This window comes from Phascolarctos cinereus, unplaced genomic scaffold (genome assembly GCF_003287225.1).
Source record: "Phascolarctos cinereus isolate Bilbo 61053 unplaced genomic scaffold, phaCin_HiC Scaffold_1;HRSCAF=81, whole genome shotgun sequence".
In the NCBI taxonomy this organism is placed as follows: Eukaryota; Metazoa; Chordata; class Mammalia; order Diprotodontia; family Phascolarctidae; genus Phascolarctos; species Phascolarctos cinereus.
Genome location: NW_027555514.1, coordinates 167,980,084 through 168,005,360, shown reverse-complemented (window position 1 = coordinate 168,005,360; position 25,277 = coordinate 167,980,084). Strand labels below are relative to the sequence as shown.

The following is a 25,277-nucleotide window of genomic DNA, read 5'->3' as shown; positions in this document are numbered from 1 at the left end:
TTCCACAAAAGATTTATATAGATTTAATTACAAAATTCTCTTTAAAGAAATAAATAATTAGAGGGCTCATGGCTGAGTCATACCAATATAAATAAAATAGGAATATTGCCAAAGTTAATTTACACTTTTGATGTTATATCAACCAAATTATCAAAGGGACACTTTATAGAAGTTTATAAAATAATAATAATTAATTTGGAAAAACAAAAAATCTAGACTATCAAGAGAAATTATGAAAAGAAGTAGGGATAAAGGAAAAGAGCACTTCCAGATATTCAACTATATCATAAGCAACAGTCCTCAAAAGCATCTAGTATTGATTAAAAAATAGAGAGGTATGGGCAGCTAAGTGGCACAGTGGAAAGAATACTGGCCCTGGAGTCAGGAGCACCTGAGTTCAAATCCAGCCTCAGACACATAACATTTACTAGCTGTGTGACTCCGGGCAAGTCACTTAACCTCAATTGCCTAAAAAAAAAAAATAGAGAGGTAGCCAAATGGAACAGTCTAGATCAGGGAGAATCAGAAACAATGAAGCTCAAAAACCCAGTTCTCAATAAGGCCAAAACCATAAATTATTTTAAGAAGAAAAAATTATTTATTTGATAAAAACTTCTGAGAAACCTAGAAAGCAGTTTGGCAGAGATTAGGCTTAGACCAACAGCTTACACTATATTGTACAATATACTCTAAATAAATATATGATCTTAACGCTAAATATCATACTATTAAAAAAAATTGGAAGAGAAACAGATCATGCACCACTCATAGGTATAGGTAGGAGATATATTCTTAACCAAACAAGGGATGAAGGCAATTTCAAAAACTAAAATAGATAACTTTGATTACATGAAACTGAAAATCTGCACAAACAAAGTTAATGCACTTAGGCTAAGAAGGGAAGCTGTCGAATGGGAAAAAAGTTTGCATCAAATTTTGATACAAAATTTTAATGGAAAATTTGTATCAAATTTTGATAAGGGTTTGATATCCAAGAAAGATGAATAACTAACAGATGTACATAAGACAAATAGCCATTTCCCAATAGATAAGTGGTCAAAGAATATGAACAAACAATTCTCAAAAAAAAAAAATTAAAAAGTACTAACAGCCACATGAAAGAATGCTCTAAATAATTAATAAGAGAAATGCAAATCAAAACAACTCTGAGGTTTTGCTTCAGATCCTCCAAGTTGGCAAAGATGACAAAAATGGCAATAGTCATCATTGGAGGGGTTGTGGGAAGATAGGCAAATCAGTGCATTATTGGTGGAGCTGAAAATTGGTAAAACCAATTTGGAAATCAATATGGAATTAGCAAATGAAGTGACTAAAATGTTATACCCTTTGACTCACCAGTTTCACTACTGGGCTTATGCCACAAGGAAGCATTTAATAAAAAGAAATCCTCATATGCACTGAAATATTTATAGCATCTCTTTTGTGATGACAAAAAAAATTGATGCATCTTGACTGGGGAATGACTAAATAAATTTTGAAACATGAATGAATGTAATGGAATTTGTGTTATAAGAAATGATGAACGTTATATAGAGTTATAGAAAGATCTACATGAACTGATGCAGAATAAAGTAAGCAGAGTCAAGAAAACAATATACACAATAACTACAATAATGTAAATGGAAAGAACAACCACCTACACACCAAAAAAATCAGAAGTAAACATTGCAAAATTATAAAGAACAAGCATAGTGAAGAGATATGAAAGGATACTCCCAGCCTCCAGCCCATTCCCTCACAGAGGTGAGAGGTCCAAAGGTGTTGAACATTACACATGTTTTTGAACAGAGTCAATATATTGATTGACTGTACCAATTCTATTCTCTTTTTTTCTTCCAAAATACTATTTGTTATATGGGATGGCTTTCTGGGAGGAGGAGGGGGAGGGGGAGAGATACTGAGGCAAAACTATGGTGATGTAAAAACTAAAATACATAAGTAAAAACTTATTTAAAAAAAATAATAATACCTTGTGTGATTAAAGCCCAAGCTTTCTATAACTACTATGGAGGATGGTGAGAAGGAACCATATTTACTCCCCTGCCCCCACCATATTTCATATATGATACATCATCAAATATTTGAAGATAGCTCTATCAGGTTCCCTTTGAATCATTTCCTATCCAGACTAAATGTAATCAATTCTTTCAACCAGTTATCATTTGGCATGGTCTCCAGTCCTTCCCTCCCTCCCTCCCACCCCTATAGTCCAGGTGCCACAGTCCTAATGGCTTTTCATTCCTCATTAAACAATTTCATTTTGTATGCAAATAAATAAATGAATAAAAAGATCATCAATATATTCTAGAAATTGAGGACCCTTCCCTGAAATCCTGAAATCATACCACATAGGTAGTCATCCACAAATTGGGTGTTGCTTATTGTCCTGGCATAGTAAAGAGTGGAGATCACAATCTGGAAGGATTAGCATCCCAGTCACTACTTACCCTCCACTTTCCCACTGCCCTTCTGCCTGCTGTTTTTCAGTGGTGGTACTTCAAGGGACACGATGCCCGACTTTTCCAAGATATTCACTTCTACATGCAACCTCCCTGCAAGCTGCTGGGGCCGGACACTGATCACGTGCTCATACTTTCCCAGCCGTCTCTGCAAAAGCTCTTCATAATGTAGGAAGAAGGCAGCTTTATCCTTGCTGGGAATGATGACAGAGGCACTGAAAGTCTCAGTTCCTTTTTCCCTGTAAAGATAGGACAAAGCCACCATAATACCCACTTCACAGCACTCAGTCATCTCCAGTTGTTTCCCTAGTTTCCCTCATCACACTCCCACTCTTTCTTAACTAGCCTTCCTATGAGAGCAGTAAGTGGGATAAGAGGGAAGATAAGAAACCTGAAGAAGAGAAGTGATAAAGAAGGAAAGTCTTAGACAAATAACAAATGATGGCCAAGGGTAAGGGGGACCAGACCTGTGATTTCATGCAGATGGACAAAGAGTTCTCTCTTCTCTGCAACCTATAGTTTTAGAGCCTTACCTAGAGTACTAAAAGGTGAAGGGACTTGCCTGGGGATAACACAAACCTGTATGTGTAAGAGACAAGACTCGAGCTCAGGTCTTCCTGGCCCCAAAGCCAGATTCTTATCTACTCCATAGAAAGGCCTTTTGCCAAATCATGCTACTATATGAATGACAGAGAATACAAAAGCCAACATTATTCTCTTATTTGTATCATCCCACAACTGCAGGAGAGACAAAGGGGACAACCAGTGAAAAGGAATTTTAAACAGTTGGAAGACAGGTAGAAAGACCTGGAATTGAGATACGAGTTTCATTCTTTACTCAGCTAGGAATTCTAAATGGCTTTTGATGCCTTACACAACTTTAAAACTGATACAGTATTGGCTCTCCACTTTTGGTAAGGGATAATGGATGGATGAAGCTGTTAAACCGATAAACTCAAGACACTTTGGCAGGAAACAGGACTGAGAAAGAGAGGGAAACTGAATATGGGAGGTGATATGGGATGTTGCAAAAATGCTGTTCCATTCAAGGTTTCCCAAATGTAAAACTAACCCCTTCATTGAATGATACTTACCCATTATCTTCCAAGGTCTTATTGTCTTGCTTTTTTGCCCTATCACCATGTATCTTTTCTTTTTCTGCAACTTCCCCCTGATAAACCTTGTCTCCCACAGCCCTAAAACAGAAGGGAAAGCTATGTTACAAACCTGGAGTTAATAGGCAATTTGAGATAGGGTGCCTGCAACCATAGCAACCTTAGAAAGATATTTTTATTTCTCTTTTCAATGTACAGAAAGAAAAAGTTCCAGAATTCTACCCCCAGATTGCTCATTTTTCTCCTGGGCGATTTTCAACAGGTCTGAATGGCAAGACTCAACCCATAAAGTCTAAGTAATGTTGCAGGAGTAAATCATGCCATCGGCCTCAAATTGGATGTGTACACAAAACAGGATAGGACCAGAACAACCCACAAAAAAATAGGCACCATTTTGGACCGTTGCCCAGACCTAAAATTAAACCCCAAACACCACCCTGTTTTTTCAACCTTTTGGGTTCAGCTTAGAGCCAAAAACAGGTCTGCTCCTCTATGTAGTTTAATACAGTTTTCAAATCTCTTAGACTACCATAAATATACACATGCCTATAATATAAATTATTATATATAGTATATATGCATAAATGTGTGTATTTGTGTATATGCAGTATGTATACATATATACACAAACACACACAATTCCCACTCTAATATTCTCAACCCAATTCTCAGCACTGCCATTGGTTTTTGCCATTGTCCAAATATTCATTTTAGGCCAGCCTCTAACATCCTATAATATGGGGTTCATGTTAAGCTGTCGATATTTGTACCACCTACATAGTGAAGTTGGTAATGAAGGCTGCAGCTGGGATCTGCATCTGAAACTCAACTTCCTTGTCCTCTGATGCCCGATTCAGCAAGCTACAGGAAACCATGGTGAAGGCATAACGAGAGATAATGGTAGATTTCACCGAAAAGTGCGTCATCAAGGGCTTGGTTTTCTATGGGAATTAAAACAACCACTGATTATTCTCTATACTTGGTTGGTCCATGATTCAAAGAAGAGTTTTTTTTCATTAGGGAAGTCTTTGGGTAGTTGGGAAGCCTTTTCTTCTTTTTTCTCCTTACCCATCCCTCTTCTCTAGCTCTAAATCACATGATTCCCATCCATTTTTTCCCCAGAAAGTAAAAAAACCTTGCCTTCTTCACAACAACCCTGTGAGATAGATAGTGCCAGAAAATCATCCCCATTTAACAAATGAGGAAGTTGAGGCTCAGAGAGTTGGAATGACTGGCCCTTGATCACACAGCTAGTCAGTATCAGAGTTGCAATTCAAACCCAGTCTTTCTGATTCCAAGTACAAAGTGATTTCTACTGTATCAATGTTGTTTTAACCTTATAATGCAATCCAAACTTCCTGTTAAAGCTATGAATAATCAAAGACCACTGAATTGGTCACACATTTCAATAAAGGACTCAATTAAAAGAATACTTGATACTTTCATCGTTGGTTCACTAACTGTTCACTGAGGCCTTATGTGAGGGGTTTACCTCTAAAACTCAGATGTTTTCTCCTATTCAGCAGTCAGGGCACTAACTCACAAAAGTCCTCTGAGAATTAAGCAATAAAATACTAGAAATACTAAAATTCTATAATGTCCCCCCCCAAAAAAATAAAAGATTTGAGGAAGTAAAATTTCTGAGTGAATGAATGAAGTATGTTTTATGTACTTACTATTCACAAAGTCCTGTTCTGAGAGCTGGAGATACAAATTTAAAAAATTATGGAACAATTCCACCTAAATTAATTTACTTATTCAGTGCCATACCAATCAAACTACCAAAAATTATTTTATAGAGCTAGAAAAAATCATAACAAAATTCATCTGGAAGAACAAAAGGTCCAGAATGTCAAGGGAATTAATGAAAAGAAATGCGAGGGAAGGTGGCCTAGCCATACCAGATCTTAAATTGTATTATAAAGCAGTAATCATAAAAACTACTTGGTAGTGGCTAAGAAATTGAGTGATGGATCAGTGGAATAGGTTATATACACAAGACACAATACTCAATGACTATACTAATCTACCATTTGATAAACCCAAAAACTCCAGCTTCTGGAATAAAAACTCACTATTTACCAAAACTGCTGGCAAAACTGGAAAATGGTATGGCAGAAACTGGGCATAGACCAATATCTTACACCATATACTAAGATAAAGTCAAAATGGGTGCACAATTTAGATATAAAGGCTGATACTATAAGCAAACTAAGAAAGCAAGGAATAGTTTACCTGTCTGATTTATGGAGAACAGAAGAATTTATGACCAAACAAGAGACAGAGAACATTATGAAATGCAAAATGGATAATTTTGATTACATTAAATTGAAAAGTTTTTTGACAAACAAAGCCAATGCAACCAAGATTAGAAAGGAAGCAGAAAACCTGGAAACAATTTTTAGGGCCAGTGTCTCTGATAAAGGCCTTATTTCTAAAATATATAGAGAACTGAGTCAAATTTATAAGAAGACAAGTCATTCCCCAATTGATAAATGGTCGAAGGATATGAACAGGCAGTTTTCAGATGAAGAAATTAATGTTATCCATAATCATATAAAAAATGCTCTAAATCACTATTGACTAGAGAAATGCAAATCAAAACAACTCTGAGGTACCACATCACACCTATCAGATTGTCTAACATGACAAAACAGGAAAATGATAAATGTTAGAGAAGATATGGGAAAATTGGAACACTAATGCATTGTTGGTGAAGTTATGAACTCATCGAACCATTCTGGAGAGAATTTGGAACTATGCCCAAAGGGCTATAAAACTGTGCACACTCTTTGACCTAGCAATACTACTTCTAGGTCTGTATCCCGAAGAGTGGGAAAAGGACCCACATGTACAAAAATATTTATAGAAGCTCTTTTTGTGGTGGCAAAGAATTGGACATTGAGGGGATACCCATCAATTGGGGAATGGCTGAACAAGTTATGGTACATGAATGTAATGGAATATTATTGTGCTATAAGAAATGATGAGCAGGCAGACTTCAGAAAAACCTAGAAAGACTTACATGAACTGATGCTGAGTGAAATGAGCAGAACCAGGAGAACATTGTACACAATAATAGCAACACTGTGCAATGACTAACTTTGATAGACTTAGCTCTCCTCAGCAATGCAAGGATCTAAGACAACTCCAAAAGACTCATGATAGAAAATGCTATCCATATCCAGAAAAAAGAACTATGGAGTCTGAATGCAGATCAAAGCATACTATTTGCTCTCTCTTTTTTTGTTTTGTTTTGTTTCTTCTTTCTCGTGGTTCCTACCATTGGTTCTAAATCTTCTTTACAACATGACTAATGTGAAAATAGGTTTAATATGAATGTATACGAAGAGCCTATATCAGATTTTACACCTTCTTGGGGACGGTGGAGGAGAAAATTTAGAACTTGGGGAAGCTAGGTGGACCAGTGGATAGAGCACCAGCCCTGGATTCAGGAGGACCTGAGTTCAAATCCAGCCTCGGACACATAACACTTACTAGCTGTGTGACCCTGGACAAGTCACTTAACCCCAGTGCCTAGCCAAAAACAAAGAAAAGAAAATTTAGAACTCAAAGCTAAAAATTAATTGATTAATTAATTGATTTTTTAACAAAAAGTCATAGATTCCCTGCTCCCAAGGAGTAAGCAACTCTTCCAATGAGTGAGGCAACACATACAGAAAGTTTCAACTAAGTATTAGATGGAAAGGTTCCATGGTTCTTAGGGTGCAGTGGCAAAAGAGATGGTTGATTCCTCTTCTTCAATGCTTATTTTTTAAACTTAATTTCCACTGATACAATCACATGAGCTTCTGGTGCTGAACCATTTGGCAGTGCTGAGGAGCTTGGTACATGAAAAAATAACTCTACAAAAAAAGTTTAAGAACTCAGTCTACAGAAACTTTACAACCTTACCCACAGTAAGGCACTGGTTCATTCATTCAGCACACATTTGTTAAGTGCTTGTACGTAGAACAATGTGCTAAATGCAGGGAAATACAAAGTCTGAATAAATTACAGTCCTTGCCTTCATTGAGCTTATTTGATTCTAATAGACATATGTTACCCACACAGATCACTACATCCTACCATATGACCAAAAGAATGCATTAAAGGGCTATAAAATAAAATGCTAGATGAAGCCTAAGAGGAAAGCAGCCAGAAGAGTCAGGAAAGACTTCATGAAAGATGGGATGTATGAAATGTTGTTTTCATGGCTATATGGAAATCAATAGATAAGGTGAGTGAGAGATATTGTTGCTGGCCTATGAAATAGCCTAAGTAAAGGATGGAGGTGGGAGAGCATGGAGTATGCTTGTGGGAAGAAAGTAAGCACATTTGCTTTGAGCATAAAATGTATGGAGGAGAGTAACATCAGACTAGAAAGTTATGTTGGTACCAGGCTGTGAAGGTCTTCAAATGCCAGGCAAAGGAGTGTCATTTTAGGTCAAGATGGTTTACCAGTTACTCCTGATATTGGGACATTTTTCTGGAGCCTCACCTTTCCCTGCCCCTACCTTCCAGGATGGTTAACACTTTTCTTCCATCTCATATTCCCAAGCATATGTTGAGATGGTAGAGGATGTAGGGAAAATGACACATGGTTTTTTCCTTGAATGAATTACAATCCAATTGGAGAAACTAAACAAACATCCATAAATTAAATGCTATACTGTGTGGTACTTCCTCTAAGTATTATCAGAGTTTAGAGAAAAGGATTCACATCTCAGGAAGGTACTTATAAGCTATCTCATCTACTTCATTTTACATATGAAGACACATATGCAGAGAGGCAAGGAGATTTGTCTAAGTTCACATGGGCATTAGGTAAGCATTAGAATTAGAACCCAGGCCTTCTGACTCCAAATACGGTACTTTTTCCACTACATGATACGGCTTCTCTAGAGATCAGTGAGAACAGCAGTGTGCAAAAAGTAATTTTACAGAAGGAGTAGAACCTGACCGGTCATTGAGATGTGGATAGAATACAGATCAGTTTAGAAAGAAAGGAAAGGCATTATAAAAAAGAGGGAGGGGGACATACAAGCAAAGAATTGGAGGTAGGAATAACCAGCACATAGTCCTATGACAGTGACAGAGAGCCTGACTAGAATGGACACTTATGTTAAGGGACAGGTCAGGTAGGCAAAGAGACATAAGATCACAGAGGTCCTTGAATGTAAGCAAAGACTAGATGAGGTACTGTGCAAGTATATGGGAATGGAGGAAATATAAAACAGTTGCCTCAATCATCTCAAAATGAGTATTCCTTAATGGTACAACACCCTTTCCACACTCTCATTACTTTTTTTTTTAATTTGGAAATAAAAATGGAAAATGAGGGTGGAGGAAGTTCTTCCTGTGACACAATATAATTTTTCCTTCATTATTTCCTACAAAAGCTAAAACAGATTGAAAAGCAGTCTGACCTTGGGAATTCGTGGACCAAAAATCTTGACATGACTCAAGTCAGTTATTAAAATCAAGTAACAAGAAGATGACCTGAATTACCCCTGAGGCATTCCTCTATGCCCAGGTCTAGCTGACTTTTTTTCTCAAATTCGATAGGAATAAGGTAGGACCTTGATTTGTGATTGCATTGATATGGGAAGTTCCCTGGAAGAGGCAGAAAGACTCAGATGGTAATCTCATCTTAGACACAAACTGTGACCCTGGGAAAGTCACTTCATTTCTCTGGGCCTCAGTTGCTTCATCTATAAAATGAAGGGTGGCTCCTTACTGTCTCCAGGATCAAATATCAAATCCTCTGTTTGGAGTTTAAAGCCCTATATAATCTGGCCCCTTCCTGCCTTTCCAGTCTTCTTACTTTGTATTCTCCACAAAGCACTCGGTGTTCCACTGATACTAGCTTCATTGCTGTTCTTCAAACAAGGTACTCCATCTCCAGATGCCAAAAACTGGCTTTCCCCCATGCCTGGAACTCCCTCCCTTGTCATCTCTGGCTCCTGGCTTTCCTGGCTTCCTTGAGATCCTACTTAAAATCCCAACAAGGTTTTCCCCATGCCTTTTAATGCCAGTACATTCCCTCTGTTAATATCTCCAATTTATCCTACCTATATCCTGTATGTACACAAGTGTTCATAGGTTGTTTCCCTCATTAGACTGTGAGATCTTGTGGGTTTTTTTGTTTGCTTTCGTTTTTGTTCTGTCTCCAGTATTTAGCATAGAGCCTGGCATATAGTTGTTTTAAAAAATGTTTGTTGGCTTGTTGTCGAGTTGGGGATGGCAAAGTTCAGGGGGAAGGGAAGAGAATGGACTCACTGAACTCTAAGGTCCCTTCCAGCTCTAAAATCTATGATCTTTCAATTCAGGTCAGTACCTTCTCTGAAGCTTATAGATGCAGATAGCTGCCTAGCCACTGAGTAGTTAACTGACTTGGCTAAGGGTCATACAGTCAGTATGCATCACCCAGGCAAGACCTAAAGCCAGGTCTTCTGGCTCTGAGGCCAACTCTTTATCAACTATGCCATAATACCTCTCAGTGTCAGTCTCAAATAAACATTTTATGGATTTACTCTGATCTAATCTAAAGACACATAGTTGAACATTAGTTGTAAGTGTCTTAAGGTTATAATAATAATGAAACCACAATATTGCTTATTTTACATTAAATATAAACCTAGGAAGACATGCCAGACACATGGAGAGAAAAAACTGAATTTTGTTCATAGTAGTGTCACTAACCCTATTATTCGACTCTAAAGAAATAATTTCATATCTGTTCCCAGTTTCTTTACATGTAAAAGAATATTTGTACACATATGTCTTATGCAGAGAAAAAGGCCTTCATTGCCACGAAGTTAAGAATAGAAACATCGATAATGCTTGATAGATGCAGGTGATGTAGACTAACTATTGCTATAGATATATATTATATATAATATAGGATGTTCCAAAAGCCTCAGTGCAGATGTAAGCTTATTGATCAATTTAGTACATTTTGTATTATAGAACATTATACAAATATTACTAGATTTGAATCTGCACTAAGTCTTTTGGGGCACTCTGTATATGGCAGTGGGCAGCTAAGTGACACAGTGGATAGAATGCCAGGCCTGGACTCAGGAAGACTCATCTTCATAAGTTCAAATCTGGCCTCAGACACTTAGTAGCTGTGTGACTGTAGGCAAATCACTTAACCCTGTTTGCCTCAGTTTCTTCATCTGTAAAATGAGCTGGAGAAGGAAGTGGCAAACCATTTCAGTATTTCTGCCAAGAAATCCCCAAATGGGACCATAGAGAGTTGAACACAACTGAAAAATGACTGAGCAATAGCAACACAATATATTGCAGCATGTAGTGGTACAAAAGATAGAGAGTTTGCCTTGGAGCCAGGAAAATATGAGTTCAATTCCTGCCTCTGACAGATTCTGACTGTATGACTTGGGTAGTCACTTAATCTCTCACTGCTGTAGGCAAATCTCCAAAACCAAAAGTGACAGAGTAGATACAAACCTACACAGGTGGAGGGAGTTCGTTCCCTAATCTGGGAGTTCCCTATACCAATGAAATCATAGGTCTAGATACATATGTGTATATGTGTGTGTGTGTGTAACATGTACATATATGATCTAAATATGCATATATACATATACTTATGTGTATATATACTTCAAATATACATGTATAGATACATATATGTATATACTCTGAATATATATTTATTTTATATGTATATACACAGATATACTCTACATATTCATTTATTCATATACATACACACATATATGTATGTGTATGTGTGTGTATATACATATGCACATATACACACATGCACACACACAGAGTCATGGCCATCCTAAATATTCTCCTATAGAAGACAATCAACATTGGCTGGAGTTGGGCTAAAAGGGTGGGGAATCTGCTGCCTCAAGGCTCAAGTGCAGCCCTTTGATTGAATCCAAACTTCACAAAACAAATCCCCTTAATAAAAGGATTTGTTCTGTAAGACTTGGACTCAGAGGGCCACACTTGAGGACCTAGAAGGCCACAAGTGGCCTCAAGGCTACAGGTACCCTACTCCTATAACTTGTAACAATCTAACTGAGAAGAAAGGTTAAGAACAAGGAGGTTGCTGACAGAAAGAAAAGGCTCACGTGCAAAAATGTTCATAGCAATACTATTTTGCAATAACAAAACATTGGAAACAAAACGACTGGAGAATTCCCAACGACTGGGGACCGGTTAGCAGATATAAATGTAACGGACTATTACTGCACTATAAGGAATGACAAGTATGAAGAATTCAGAGAAACATGGGAAGATTTGCAAATAAGGCAACGAGAAGAAAGCAGAGCCAAAAGAAGCCAATGTTTAATGATGACTACTGCAATGTAGTGTGTAAAAAAATGTAAAAAAAGGCAATAAAACTCTCATCAAATATAGTAGTCAATTTGAGCTCAGTACTATAAAAAGTTAAAGGGCACCTCTGCCCTTTCTGTTAATAGAGTAGTTGTTTTCTGGAAGTGTATTCTTTGAGAGGAGGGAGGGTGGTGTTTAGGTATTTATTGGGAAATGTCCATTCTGTCAAAATTGCATCACTAAATTTTTTAAAGAATTAAATTTTTAACTTAAATTAATTAAATCATTAATTAATGGTTCCATTAAAATACTTATTAATATCCAACCATCCAAAGATTAATTACCAGATGATGGATGTCTTTAGCCAGTGCAACTTAGGAAGACTATTGGAGAGGGATTTGTTTGCTTGTTGATTTTTTGAGACCAGGTCTCCCTGGTCTGGAAGTGAAGTCATTACTCACAGGCCAAATCTCAATACTTTGGCCTGCTCTGCTTCTCCAACCTGAGCTCATTCACCCCTCCACAGGCAACATGATAGCCCTCCAATCCTAGGGGCTTACCACATTGATGCCATTCTTTGTGTGAATACCCAATCAGCTTTAGCTCCACTGCATCTCAGAATTCCCAAGCTCAAGTGATCCACAGCCTCAGCCTCCTGAGCAGCAGAGGTTATAAGAATATGCCACTACCTCTGGTTTATAAAGACTATTTACTAAAGCTTACAGGGATTGGCAACCATAACAACAGTGGAGGACACTCATATAATAGCAGATACTTGCAGTATGGATACCCAACATTGTGCAGGGCACTATGAAGAACCTAAGAAAAGTTAAGTTCTTGGCCTTTAATAGTAATAGATTAACAGTTTAAGGGAAAGTAGGTTAGCATCAGATGAGCACCAACGATGGCCCCAAAGGATGCAGATGGAACTCCAACTACAAACATCTCTCTCTTCCTGGTGCCAGGCAACTTTGAGTGCTTCGTTCCAACGGATGCCCTAAGAGAATCGTGTCTTCTTTTTTTATTTTCATAAATGCTAATAATAATAATTAATGATAAAAATCTCATAATACAAAGTTAACAATGACAATCATAGGGAAGGAAGTCTTTCCCCAAGGGAAGAAAAGGGACTCATACTGGACATTCCTAGCATTTAGAAAAAAAGGAAAGACCCTAGAGACTGGTGGAGCTTCTCAATGTTTTGAAATGATTTATCACTGAGTACACAGTAGTCAGTAAGAGATGACTCCAAAACAAGTTATTAGAATTGCTGGAGGTTATCCCAAGTTCCCAATCTGTTAACCTCCAAAATACACTCAAATTCTTGCCCAACTTTCATCCCATGAAGCTTTAGCCTACATCTGTGGATGTTCTGTTTGTTTGCTTCACTAAGAAGATTTTGTTGTTTTTAAACTCACGGGGGGCATTGAAGGGACATGTTAAAAGAAAAAAAAAAGTTTCGTGTTTGGTTATATTTTTGCAAGAGGGCCTTTGAAACCCTATGCAGTAGATTATTTTTAAAGTACTTTGTCCTTGCTTTTCTTCTGACGCGATATGTTCCTTTGCCAAAAAAGAAAGCTCACATCTATTTTTTAAAAGTCTTATAAAACAACAACTGCTTTCAAAGCTTAATACTATCAAACTCTGGCATTAATTCATCTGCTTCTTTATAAGTTTTTGGGGAGCTTTAATCAAAGGCAATGGCTAGTTCAAAGGAATTAGTACAAGGAAGGAAATCTGCTTTTCAGATACCAAATGAATATACGTACCAGCCTCTGTTGTAGCCTGACCTGCCTTGGGACTCGATGTCCAACCTGCTAAAAAAAAAAAAAGATTCATGAAATATGATCGTGAAGGACTGATTAGAATCTTTATATTTATGGGTTAGTTTGATCCTTTTCTTAAAAAAAAGTCTTTTAAATTCAGAATTCTTCTTCATATCCCTGGGGTGCTATAGGGGCATCATATTAATAGCCAGAAATTAAATAAGCTGTTATCTAAAGCTGTGACAAAATGCTTAGACCCAGATGAATGCTTAGCTAGTAAGGCAACATGTGAGAGAGAAGATGAAAATTATTTCATTTCTTTGTTGCCTTGAAATTAACACTACTCTGACTGTTAACAGCTGACATTGAAGTAAGACGTCTAAAGTTAATTTGATGGACTGGTGGTCAATATTCAATTTAATTCAAAATATCAGGAAACACCTTCACTGGAGACACAGATAGACTTTTGTGATGATCTTATTGATCTGATATGTTGAATATTCACCCCAAGTGTGTTGGAGGAAGCATGGAATTTTCTTGGGAAAGTCCCTTAAATATTCTGAGCCTCAGTTTTCTCATAGGTACCTAAGTTGCCTATATCACAGGTCAAGTCAACAAGCAATTATTAAGGGCTTCCTATGTGCCAAGCACTGTGCTGAGTGCTGGAATGGAAATAAAAGCAACAAGAAAAATAATCCCTGCCCTCAGGGAGTTCACAATCTAACTACAAACATTTCTTTCTTCCTAGTGCCAGGCAACTTTGAGTCCTTCATTCCGGGGGAGGCCCTGAGAGAATTGAGTCCTCCTTTTTCTTTTCACTAAGTGCTAATAATAGTAATTAATGGTAAAAATCTCATAATGCAATATTAACAATGATGATCATAAGGAAGGGAGTCTCTCCCCAAGGGAAAAAAAGGAGATTCATACTGGACATTCCTAGTATTTAAAAAAAAAAAAGACCCTTAACTATCTTTTTTTTCCTTTTGGCTAGGCAATGGGGTTAAGTGACCTGTCCAGGGTCACACAGCTAGTAAGTGCTATGTGTCTGAGACCGGATTTGAACCCAGGTCCTCCTGAATCCAGGGCCGGTGCTCTATCCATCGCGTCACCTAGCTGCCCCAACACCCCTGATGGACGGGGAAGACAACACTTCAATGAAATTTCAAAAGCAGGTGTATTTTGAGGAATGTGCTTTGTACACCTAAAATCTCGACATAACGGTGAGCTAATACTGATTGTGCAGCAGCCAGATCCTTGAACCTGGAGTCAGGAAGAGTTCCAATTCAGCCTCAGACACATATTAACTGGGTGACCCTGGGCAAGTCACTTAACTTCCGTTTATCTCAGTTCCCTCATCTATAAAATGGAAAGAATAATAGTATCTACCTCTAAGGGTTGTTGTGAGGATAATACAAGATAACACCTGCAAAGTGCTGTAAAAGTCTAAAGCGATATATAAATGCTAGCCACAAGCAACACGATCAGCATCCTATTTCAGTTGCTACTGAATACTGAGAAATCCCTTCAGGGTTAATGCTGGACATACTGGATAAAAGTTGCAGAGAAGCCTGATCCTGACCATTGGAGCTATCCAATGTGGAATAGGCTGCCTTTGGAGGTCCACCTCAGGAGGTCTTCAAGCGATGGTCAGATGACCTTTGGTCTGCTATGTTGTAGAAAAAATTCTTGTTCAAGAATGAGTTGGACAGAGGCAGCTAGGTGGTGCAGTGCATAGAGCTCTGGCCTTTGGAGTCAGGAGGACCTGAGTTCAAATCCACCCTCAGACACTTAACACTTACTAGCTGTGTGACCTGGGACAAGTCACTTAACCTCGATCGCCTCACCAAAAAGCAAAAAACAAAAAAGAATGAGTTGGACTACATAACCTTGGAGACCCCTTCCAGTTCTGAAATTCTGTGGCTCTGTGACTGTCAGCTTGCTGATAAAAGATTTTTGTAATAAAAAATAATAATAATAGCTAACATGTATACAGTGGTTTAGGTTTACCAGCCCGATTGCCCATGTTGTTTTGTTTGATCTTCACGACAATCCCATGAGGAAGGCACTGTTGTTACCCCATCCAATAAACGGGAAAACTGAGGTTTAGAGAGATTAAGTGACTTTCCTAGAATCACACAGCTAGTTAAGTGTCTAAGACAATTCAAACTCGGGTCTCCCTGACTCCAAGTCCCGCACTTTTTGCCAACTATAGGTCAACATTTATATAGTGATTAGAGAGTGCTATGTAAGTCACTATGGAGCCATCTCAGTATAAGGGAGCCCAAGTCATGATAAAGAGAGGGAAGGGACATAGTATTTAAGTTGAGGTGAGAATTTCAGGGAGCATGGTAATTTCTGACCCTCGGAATGGGATAGGAACAGTGAAGAATTCTTCAAATACCTGCACAAGGCCAAAGGAATAGCTACTCACCCAGTTCTACTTGAACATCTTGTTTTTTTTTAACTATAAGGTTTTTCTACCTTGAAGTTGTAGAAAGGCCAGGAACCACTTAAAATCACTCCATGGTTCACCAGGAGGGCCCAACCCCCCATGGGAGTCACATGGAGCTTGACTGAGCTAAAATATTTCCTTTGAAGTCTCTCCTTTGTAAAATATATTTTTCTGGTAAACAGACTTTATAGAGAACAAGAAAAGTGGGCTTTTTACTTCTGAGATGACTATCTAGGTTTCTCTGAGGGATCATTATGGCAATACTTCAGTCCAAACTTCAAATGAACAGAATCAAAATTTGCTTAAAAAGGTAAAGTTCTGGTTAACATTTTTTTTGTGGTCTTCATACATAGATTCTTGTTGCCCATTGGAACTAGGTGTGGAAGTGCTAGCAATCTCATTTTTGCTAGTTAATTATTCTATTTCACAAATTTGTCAAGCATTCAGGAAGTGTCTGCTATTTACAAGGCACCGTGATAGGTGCTAAGAATACAAAGGCAAAAACAAAATACATTCCTGGCCTGCAAAGAGCTCTCCTTTTGTGGTTGTTGAGTTGTTTCAGTGTTGTCCAACTCTTTGTGACCCCATTTGGGGTTTTCCTGACAAAGATACTGGAGTGGTTTCCCATTTCCTTCTGCAGCTCATTTTACAGATGAGGAAACTGAGACAAACAAGGTAAAGTGACTTGCCCAGGGTCACACAGCTAGTAAGTGTGTGAGGCCAGATGAGTCTTCCTGATTCCAGGCCCAGCCCTCTATCCACTGTACCACCTCACTGCCCTAAACTCTCCTTCTATTGAAGACTAAAATGTATGCACAGAAAAAAATGAATGCAAAACAATCCAAGATGGAGAAAGCCCCATAGAAGGTGGCCCTTGAACTGGCCCTTAGGAAAGGGAAAGAGTCTAAGAACTAGAGATGAGAAGTCAGGGCAATGCAAAGATCCAGAGGTATGATATGGGACGTCAAGCTCCTCCAATAAATCTCTACTTTAGTGTATCATTGCATTATGGAGGTAATTTTGGATTTTCCAAAGCTCTGTCAGTGCAGCACAGGCTCTGACAGTTCCTAACAAGCCAGCTGGGCATCTAGGATGGGGCTGGGGATGGGCATCTATGATACACAGTCCATCTGTTATCTAAAGACCAGCCAAACTAGGTTTGGGAGGCTCATCACCAAGCTGATGGTAATCACGTCCTTTCCACTGGATTGGCAGAAGGGAAGGTGTACCCACACCAACAAAATGACAGATCTTAGAAGATGCGTCCCTGGATCCCTTCATGAGTACTTTCCCACTGCTTGTGTTCATTAGTCATCCCAACAAGCTGACAGGGACTAAGTTTAGTCCAGACAAGAAAATGAGGCATGACATGATTTGGCAATTTGAACCTTAATGGAAAAGATAAGAATAGGGACTTGACCAGTGATTTCATTGATACAGAGATCTCCCTCATTAGGAAACTCCCTCTAACAATACAGGTGGTCAATGCCTCTGCAATTTATAGTCCAGAGAGTTGCCTAGAGCACTGAAAAGTTAAGGGACTGCCTCAGGATCACATAGCCCAATTATGTGTCAGAGGCAGGATTTGAATACAGGTCTTACTGTCTCTAAGACAAGCATTCTACAGTTTTATACTTTTAGAGTACAGTGGAAAAAAGAACATTGTATTTGATTAGATGAATAGGATTAATAAAGCAATATGGACAAATCACCCTGACAGGACCTGGAAATGAATCCATAATAGCTGTGAATGTGTCTTAAGATGGCGGATCAGCAAAGGAAAGGTTCCTTTACAAGGCCATAAACGATGTGTTAAATGACAACAAAGTACAGAGGAAGAGGAAAGAAAGCTCACTGGGGACAAGATCAGCTTGGCTTAAAGGAGACATCCTCAGCCCTCCCCCCCACCCACCCACAACTGTCCCTCCCTCAGCCCATACATTCCTTCACTTGTCAAGTCTTCTCAACTCGACCTCCACATTTTTCAAATTCATTCCCTTTGCCTCACTCATACAGACACCACCCAAGGTCAGGCCATCATCATCTTTTTCCTATACTATTGTAATAGCCTCCTAATTGGTCTCCCTGCCTCCAGTTCACACACACACACACACACACATTCTCCACATAGCTGCCACAGTGGTATTCTTAATTTTCCTAAATATTCTTAAGTGTCCATGTCACTCTCCTGTTCAATAAACTTCATTGGCTCCCTATCACCTCTAATATCAAATGCAAACCCCTCTGGCAAATATAGGAGGAAGAGAGGGAGGAAGTGTCAGATCTTATATTCTTGGGCTCAAAGACCATTGCAGACATTGACTGCAGCCATGAAATTAATGGGGCGGCTAGGTGGCACAGTGGGTAGAGTACTGGCCCTGGAGTCAGGAGGATCTGAGTTCAAATCCAGCCTCAGACACATAACACTCACTTAGCTGTGTGACTCTGGGCAAGTCACTTAACCCCAATTGCCTCACTAAAAAAAAAAAATTAAAAGACATTTGGTACTTGGAAGGAAAGTTATGGCAAATCTGCACAGCATACTAAAAAGTAGAGATGTCACCTTGTTGACAAAAGTCTATACAGTCAAAGTTATGGTTGAGCTAGTTTATCTAGTAGTGTATGGCTGTGAGAGTTGTCCTATAAGGAAAGCTGAGTGCCACAGAATCAACACTATTGAATTGTGGTGCTAGAGAAGACTTTTGAGAGTCCCTTGGACAGCAGAGATCAAATCAGTCAATACTTAAAGAAATTAACTCTGTTACAGTCTATTCACTGGAAGGTCAAATACTAAAGCTGAAATTTAAATAGTTTGGCCACATAATGAGAAGACTGGACTCACTAGAAAAGACCTTTGTGTTAGGAGAAAGATTGAAGACAAGAGGAAAAGGGAACAGCAGAGAATGAGATGGATAGATAGTGTCATGGAAACAATGAATGTGAACTTGGACAGACCTTGAGAGGTAGTGGAAGATCGAAGGGCCTGGCATGCTGTGGTCCATGGGGTCACAAATGACTGAATAACTAAATAACAATTGATATTTCAAGCCCTTCCCAGACTGTCTCCAACCTACCTTCCCAGACTTATATATTAATCCCATTCAAATTCTTTAGTATAGCCCAGCTAGCTTTCCTGTTGCCCATCACACACAAAATACTATCCCCCTGCTTGGTTCTTCTTTTTTTTTAAAGGCAATTGGGGTTAAGTGACTTGCCCAAGCTCACACAGCTAGTAAGGGTCAAGTGTTTGGTCTGAGGCTGGATTTCAACTCAGGTCCTCCTGACTTCAGGGCCAGTGCTCTATTCACTGCACCACCTAGCTGCCCCTTGATTCTTCTTCACAGACTTTCCCACATACCTTAAATGTATTCATTCCTCACCACCACCTCCTAGAATCCTAACTTTCATTCAAAGCTCATCCCAAACACCAGGTCCTGCTTTACTAATCCTGCTTATCTGCTGGTGATTCTTCCCACATTACTCATTACTCTTGTGTGTGTTATACTCGTTATATATGTGTGTATGTATGTATTTATATGTTGCCTTCCCTAATAGAATTTAAGTACTTTGAGAACAAGGATGATTCCATTTTGTCTTTGTATCTCCATCCTCTAGCACTGTATCTGGCCCTTAGTAGGTATTTAATAAAAGTTTGTTGATTAAATAATAGACAGGGGACTGGAGCTGATTATGTAGAGGAGAAAGGGAATAAATAAGGAAAAATAAGTGGGAAATATCTTGATTTCCTCATCTTTAAAATAAAGGATTTAGACTAGATGGTCTTCAAGGTTCCTCCAGTTCTAGAAGTCTCTGACAATGACTACAGGCATAGGAGTTTTTCCAATCAGCTGTGTGCCTACTACCTAATCAAGCCTTAGTCTCTGTGAGAGCACAAAGCAGCAGCGAAGGCAGGAAGATGAATAACCAAGTTTTTCCCTCCCGTGGATCAGAGTAAGAGCAGTAATAGCATCCAGACCCTGAATATTAGACTCCTCTCTTCTTCAAAACATTTCCAATTACAGGCAGTTAACAAGTACAATGAAACACCTTAAAACCCCAGTTAGAGAGATATATTTCTTCTCTGACTAGTCCTAGGGCCAACAGAGTTGAGTGGGAGGTGAGGAAAGGAGAAGAGACAGCTTGGGACATTCACAAGATCTAAACAATGGAGAAGAGCATAGGAAGGTCTTCCTCTCTGGAAGACCTAACCTTCTTTATGTACTGGTTCAGGAAAAGCCCATTCCCCTCTGGCATGAAGGCAGAAATGATTCAGATCAGAAAAACAGGAGAAGTAAATGGAGTGAATGGGCCCTGAGAGCCACAGCAGCTTCCCAACAATCTTCTCAGTAACTCTTCATTTAGACTTGTCTCAGGTCATTACGGTCAGGTTTGCTTAAGTCGTTGGACCCTTCCTGCGCAGCTTTGAAAAGAGGAAAGGAGAAAAGAGGGGAGATAGAGAGTGAAGGGGAAGGGAGAAGCAGGAGAAATTAAAAAAGGAAGAGAGGGGGAAATAGAAAGAAGAAAGTTAAGGAGAGTGGAATAGAAGAGATTGTAAAAATTTAGGGTTTTTTCCCTTAAGAACCCAAAGAAAAAGAGTTTGTCTATGCCCAGGTCAGGAGGTATAGTAGAATTAGGCAGAATCTAAGAACATGTGAAGGCCACACAAGGACACAAGGAAATGTAAACTCCTTAAAGGTAGGGACTGTTTCATTGTACCCTTAGGACCAAGCACAGCACTTCCCAGATAGTAGGCACTTAGTAAATGTGTGGTGAAGAATTGGTGTCAGGAAGGAAGGAAGGAAGGAAGGAAGGAAGGAAGGAAGGAAGGAAGGAAGGAAGGAAGGAAGGAAGGAAGGAAGGAAGGAAGGAAGGAAGGAAGGAAGGAAGAAAGAAAGGAAGAAAGGAAGAAAGAAAGAAAGAAAGAAAGAAAGAAAGAAAGAAAGAAAGAAAGAAAGAAAGAAAGAAAGAAAGAAAGAAAGAAAGAAAGAGAAAGAGGGGAAGGAAGGAAAGAATGAAGGAAGGAAGGAAGAAGGAAGGAAGGAAGAAGGGAGAAAAAAGAGAGAGGCTCATTACCCCAACAGTTTGGGTGTGGTCCCATAGAGGAAACTTTGTGGGGGTAGGGGTTGGATGGGAGATTCTGGTTCATGTATGGGTTGGACTGAATGATCTCTGATGCTCCTCTTAACCCTGAGATTCTATAGTTGTATGAATATGCAATAACCTAGTGGTTAGCATTCCTCTTGAAAGAGTTCATGACCCAACATGGTGGGAGTTCCCAAATAGAGTTGTTTCAAATTTGAAACCTAACCAAGGGCTAGAGATTACTGGCCCACTGGAGTTGTCATCTATCATCTGTGTCAAGGAATAATACAGCCACAGTGGTCTGGACATATTCCAATTTGAGTAATTACACATCAACCATGCAAAATTTTTCCTTCGGCTGGCATAATATACCTACAGGTTGTTCAGCACTTAACTATTTTCACTGGGAGAGGAAGGTGCATTTTTAAGTTAGAATTTCAGATCATTTCCTGGGAGATAAGAAGGATACATCATTATTTGCCCATAGAAAATTACTACTCACTTTTGTGCCTTGGGGAAAACAAATGCAAAAGGACAATGTAATTTGTCTACTGCCAAATAGCAAGTGAGTGATAGAATTGGAAAGAGAACCCAGTTTTTCCACTTTAGGGCCCCACACACTAGCTATGCCATGCCACCCCTCTGATGCAAAAATATTTCTGAACTTCCTGCTGAGGATCTCTAAAAGAGGAATTGATGGAACTCAGCAGTATAATAACAACACAGCAGAGCATTTTCGAGAATGAAATTCTCATTAAGAATGAAAATTACCATGTGTTAGGTTCCAAAGCCTTGAGAATACTGGAAAAGAAATGAAGCCTGCACTAACTTATCATTCTGGATTTCTCAACATCCCCACACCCAGATTAGATGTATGCCACTACCCTGAGTTCTTTAGGAAGTCCTGCGATTTTCAGAAGTCCTCCCTTTCCATTTTAGCTTTTCCATTTACACCTCTCTCTCTCTCTCTCTCTCTCTCTCTCTCTCTCTCTCTCTCTCTCTCTCTCTCTCTCTCTCTCTCTCTCTCTCTCTCTCTCTCCCCCACCTCTCTTCTTATATCGCTGGGAATTACATGTAAAATTATTCACCCTTTAAAGATTAGGACATCCATTGAGCAAAAGCAACATTGAAACACCCATCATGATGCCCCCATGGGTTTTTTCTTCAGTATCTACTATGGAATTCTAGGAAGAAACAGATACCTATGTATTTTTCCCAAAATATAACTGTTGATGACACCTAATATCCATAAGCATATAACATTTTACATTTATATTCACATACTGCTTTATGCTTTTCAAAGAGTTTTCACATCCTTCATTTCACCCATTGAAGATTTTATAATTGCAAAAAATTTTCACTATGCTGGCAGCCAGTAGTACTCTGTGAAGGCTTCCTTTTCACAGAAAAAAAAATGAAGATATAAAGGCAGATGGTAAAATATCATGTTTAACAAAAGATTAGAATAGTCAATGTTGGAGGGTTTGTAAAAAGACAGGCACACTAGTGCATTGTTGACAGAGCTATGCACTGGTCCAACCATTCTGGAAAACAATTATGCAATGAAAGTCATTAAAATGTCCTTACCCTTTGACCTAGAATTTCTACTGCTAGGCATGTCACTCCCAACGAAGTTTGTGGAGAAAAGAATTGCCTCACATACATTAAAATATCTATAACAGAACTTTTTGTAGGAGCAAAGAACTGAAAACAAAGTAGATATTCGTTTGCCAGGGAATGGTTAAATGAACTGTGGTGGATAAAGTAACTGGAAGCGATTGGTGATATAATGGACAGAGCACTGGACCTGTAGTCAGGAACTCCTGAATTCAAATCTGGCCTCATTTACTAGTTGTATGGCCCTGGGCAAGTCACTTAACTTCTGTATGCCTCAGTTTTCTCAACTGTAAAATTGAATAAATAATAGCACCTACCTTGCAAGGTTATTGTGAGGATCAAATAAGATAATATTTGTAAAAAGTGCTTAGGACAGTGCCTGGCACATAGTAGGTCACAATATAAATGCTAATTCCCTCTCTCTCTCTCTCTCCCTCCAGGGAGGGAGTGAATTACTTATATTATTATAAGAGATGATGAATAGGAAGAATACAGAGAAGAAAGGAATGATTTATATGAACCAATGCAAAGTAAAATAAGCAGAACCAGGGAAATATATATATATATACAATGACTGCAATGTAAATGGAAAAAATAGCACCAAGCAATAGAAACTGAATGCTTTGAAATCATAAAATCCATGAGAAAATACCCCCAGCTTCTTTGCAGAGGTTGGGGACCACGGATGCTGAACACTGTTTATACTATAAAACTTCTTTGGTGTGCTGATTAGTTTGGCTGAAGGGTTGTCGTGGTTGTGGTTCCTCTTTTTAAATTCTTTATTTTAAGTGATGGCTCTCTAGGAGAGGAAGAGGGAGAGGTACATCGGGAAACATGAGTGTTGTAAAATAAAAGATATCAATAAAAATTATTTTAAGAACAACCCAAAAGTCATCTGTTAAGTATTATGTCTATATTGTATCCCTTAAATATTGCTCCTAAGCAGCGGACTTTAGAAATCATCTGTTCTAACCTCCTCACTTGAAAGGCTGAGGAAACTCAACTTGCTCAAAATCACACAACTAGATAATGGCAGAATCGGAACTCAAACTCAGGTCTCCAACTTGTCTTTTGCCACCGATTCCAAGGCTCTTGTCACTATCTCTGGTATAGTTTAAGGTAGCCAGAGCTATTCACAATATCGTGAATGGGTACTGTGTTTTCCCCACTTTTCAGATGGAAAAATAAAGACTACCCCAGTTTGTAGATTGAAGACATTTCCCAGAACCCTGCAAGGGAGGATTCAGAGGAACCTGCCCTCCATGGATTAAATAAGAAGCCACATCCCAAATATCCTAAAAATATGATGAGGAACTTCTCTTGCTCCAAAATCCGAATTTGGGGTTAAAAAGCTGCCGCAACCCTAGCAGGTGAGGGGGCCAAGAATCCTACCGAACTTGGAATTCCCTACTGAAATGGAAAGGGGGGGGGGAGGAGGGAGAAGGATCTTTGATAGAAAGTGAGATTGAAAAATGTTAAGTGCAATCCAGGCAAAATACACCTGATAGCAGAGACAGCAAACTCAGAAGGGGAGACTCCTGGGGTCTCTCTGAGATGAGCGGTAGGGATGAAGATGGTGAGAAAGTCAGGCAAGGCAAACAGAGACTAGAGCAGAGACCGGCCCTGCTCCCCACTCCACTGTCCTCCACCCCCGCCCCCGGCCAAAGACATCAAGACTTACTTGGTCGTCCCACCTCAGCGCCTCTTCCAGCTCTTCAGCCAGCGCCAGGGGGTCCTGCTGCCCTACACAGAGCGGGAGCCCCAAGCAGAGCCCCAAGAGCAGGAGCATTTCGGAAGGGAGGAAGACAGCCGAAGATCCTGGAGTGGAGAGCAGCAGCGAGAGGGCAGATCCGTGGGGACTGCCCGAGGCTGGGAGATTGGAGAAAGTAGCAGCAGCAATAGCAGCAGCGGCAGCTGCGGCTCCTGGCTCTGGCTCCTCCCTGTCCTTCTGCCTCTGCCTCCCAGCTGGAGAAGAGGCGGCCCGGGAGCCAACGGGCTGGGAAAAGCTCCTCCGACCCCCACCCCCACCCCAGCTCCGGCCCCCGCCCTCCCCGCCCCTCTCCTGAGTCAGAGACGACCTCAAGCCAGGCTAGGGACAACCCGGAGGGAAACTCACTGGAACCGAAAACGGTTTAAGTTTGGCACCGGCACACCCCCTCCCCATACACACACGCACATACACATTCCCACAGCCAAGAAGGAAGCTCCTCATCCCCTAACACCGGGTGGTGCAGTGGAAAGAGAGCTTTGGAGTCGAGGACCTGAGTCCGAATCCCTACTGGGACACTTAGTATCTGTATGGCTTTGGGCAAGTCTTCAGTTCCTTATCCACAAAGTGAGAGCGTTAGACTAGGTGACTTCTAAGGAGAGACTATCTCTCCCTGCAACAGCACAGTCCAAAAGACCTTAGATAATGTAGGGCCACCTGTGTCCTCTTAACCTG

At 39.6% G+C, this 25,277-nt stretch overlaps 1 protein-coding gene across 2 annotated transcripts in view; it reads right to left on the bottom strand.

Annotated features, from left to right (window-relative positions):
• The window catches only part of ITIH5 (inter-alpha-trypsin inhibitor heavy chain 5), a 95,149-nt gene extending 70,358 nt beyond the window's left edge, over positions 1 to 24,791 (bottom strand). Inside the window, exons 1-5 of one of the 2 annotated variants that reach the window (XM_020965021.2) lie at positions 24,516 to 24,791; positions 13,687 to 13,734; positions 4,373 to 4,536; positions 3,575 to 3,676; positions 2,469 to 2,719 (exon numbers count right to left, since the gene is read on the bottom strand). In XM_020965021.2, coding sequence (XP_020820680.1) covers positions 2,469 to 2,719; positions 3,575 to 3,676; positions 4,373 to 4,536; positions 13,687 to 13,734; positions 24,516 to 24,623 — 673 coding nt within the window. In that variant the 5' untranslated portion in view covers positions 24,624 to 24,791. The remainder of the gene's footprint in view (positions 1 to 2,468; positions 2,720 to 3,574; positions 3,677 to 4,372; positions 4,537 to 13,686; positions 13,735 to 24,515) is intronic. The other variant, XM_020965022.2, reaches the window with a different exon arrangement.
• Between the last annotated feature and the right edge of the window lie 486 nt (positions 24,792 to 25,277).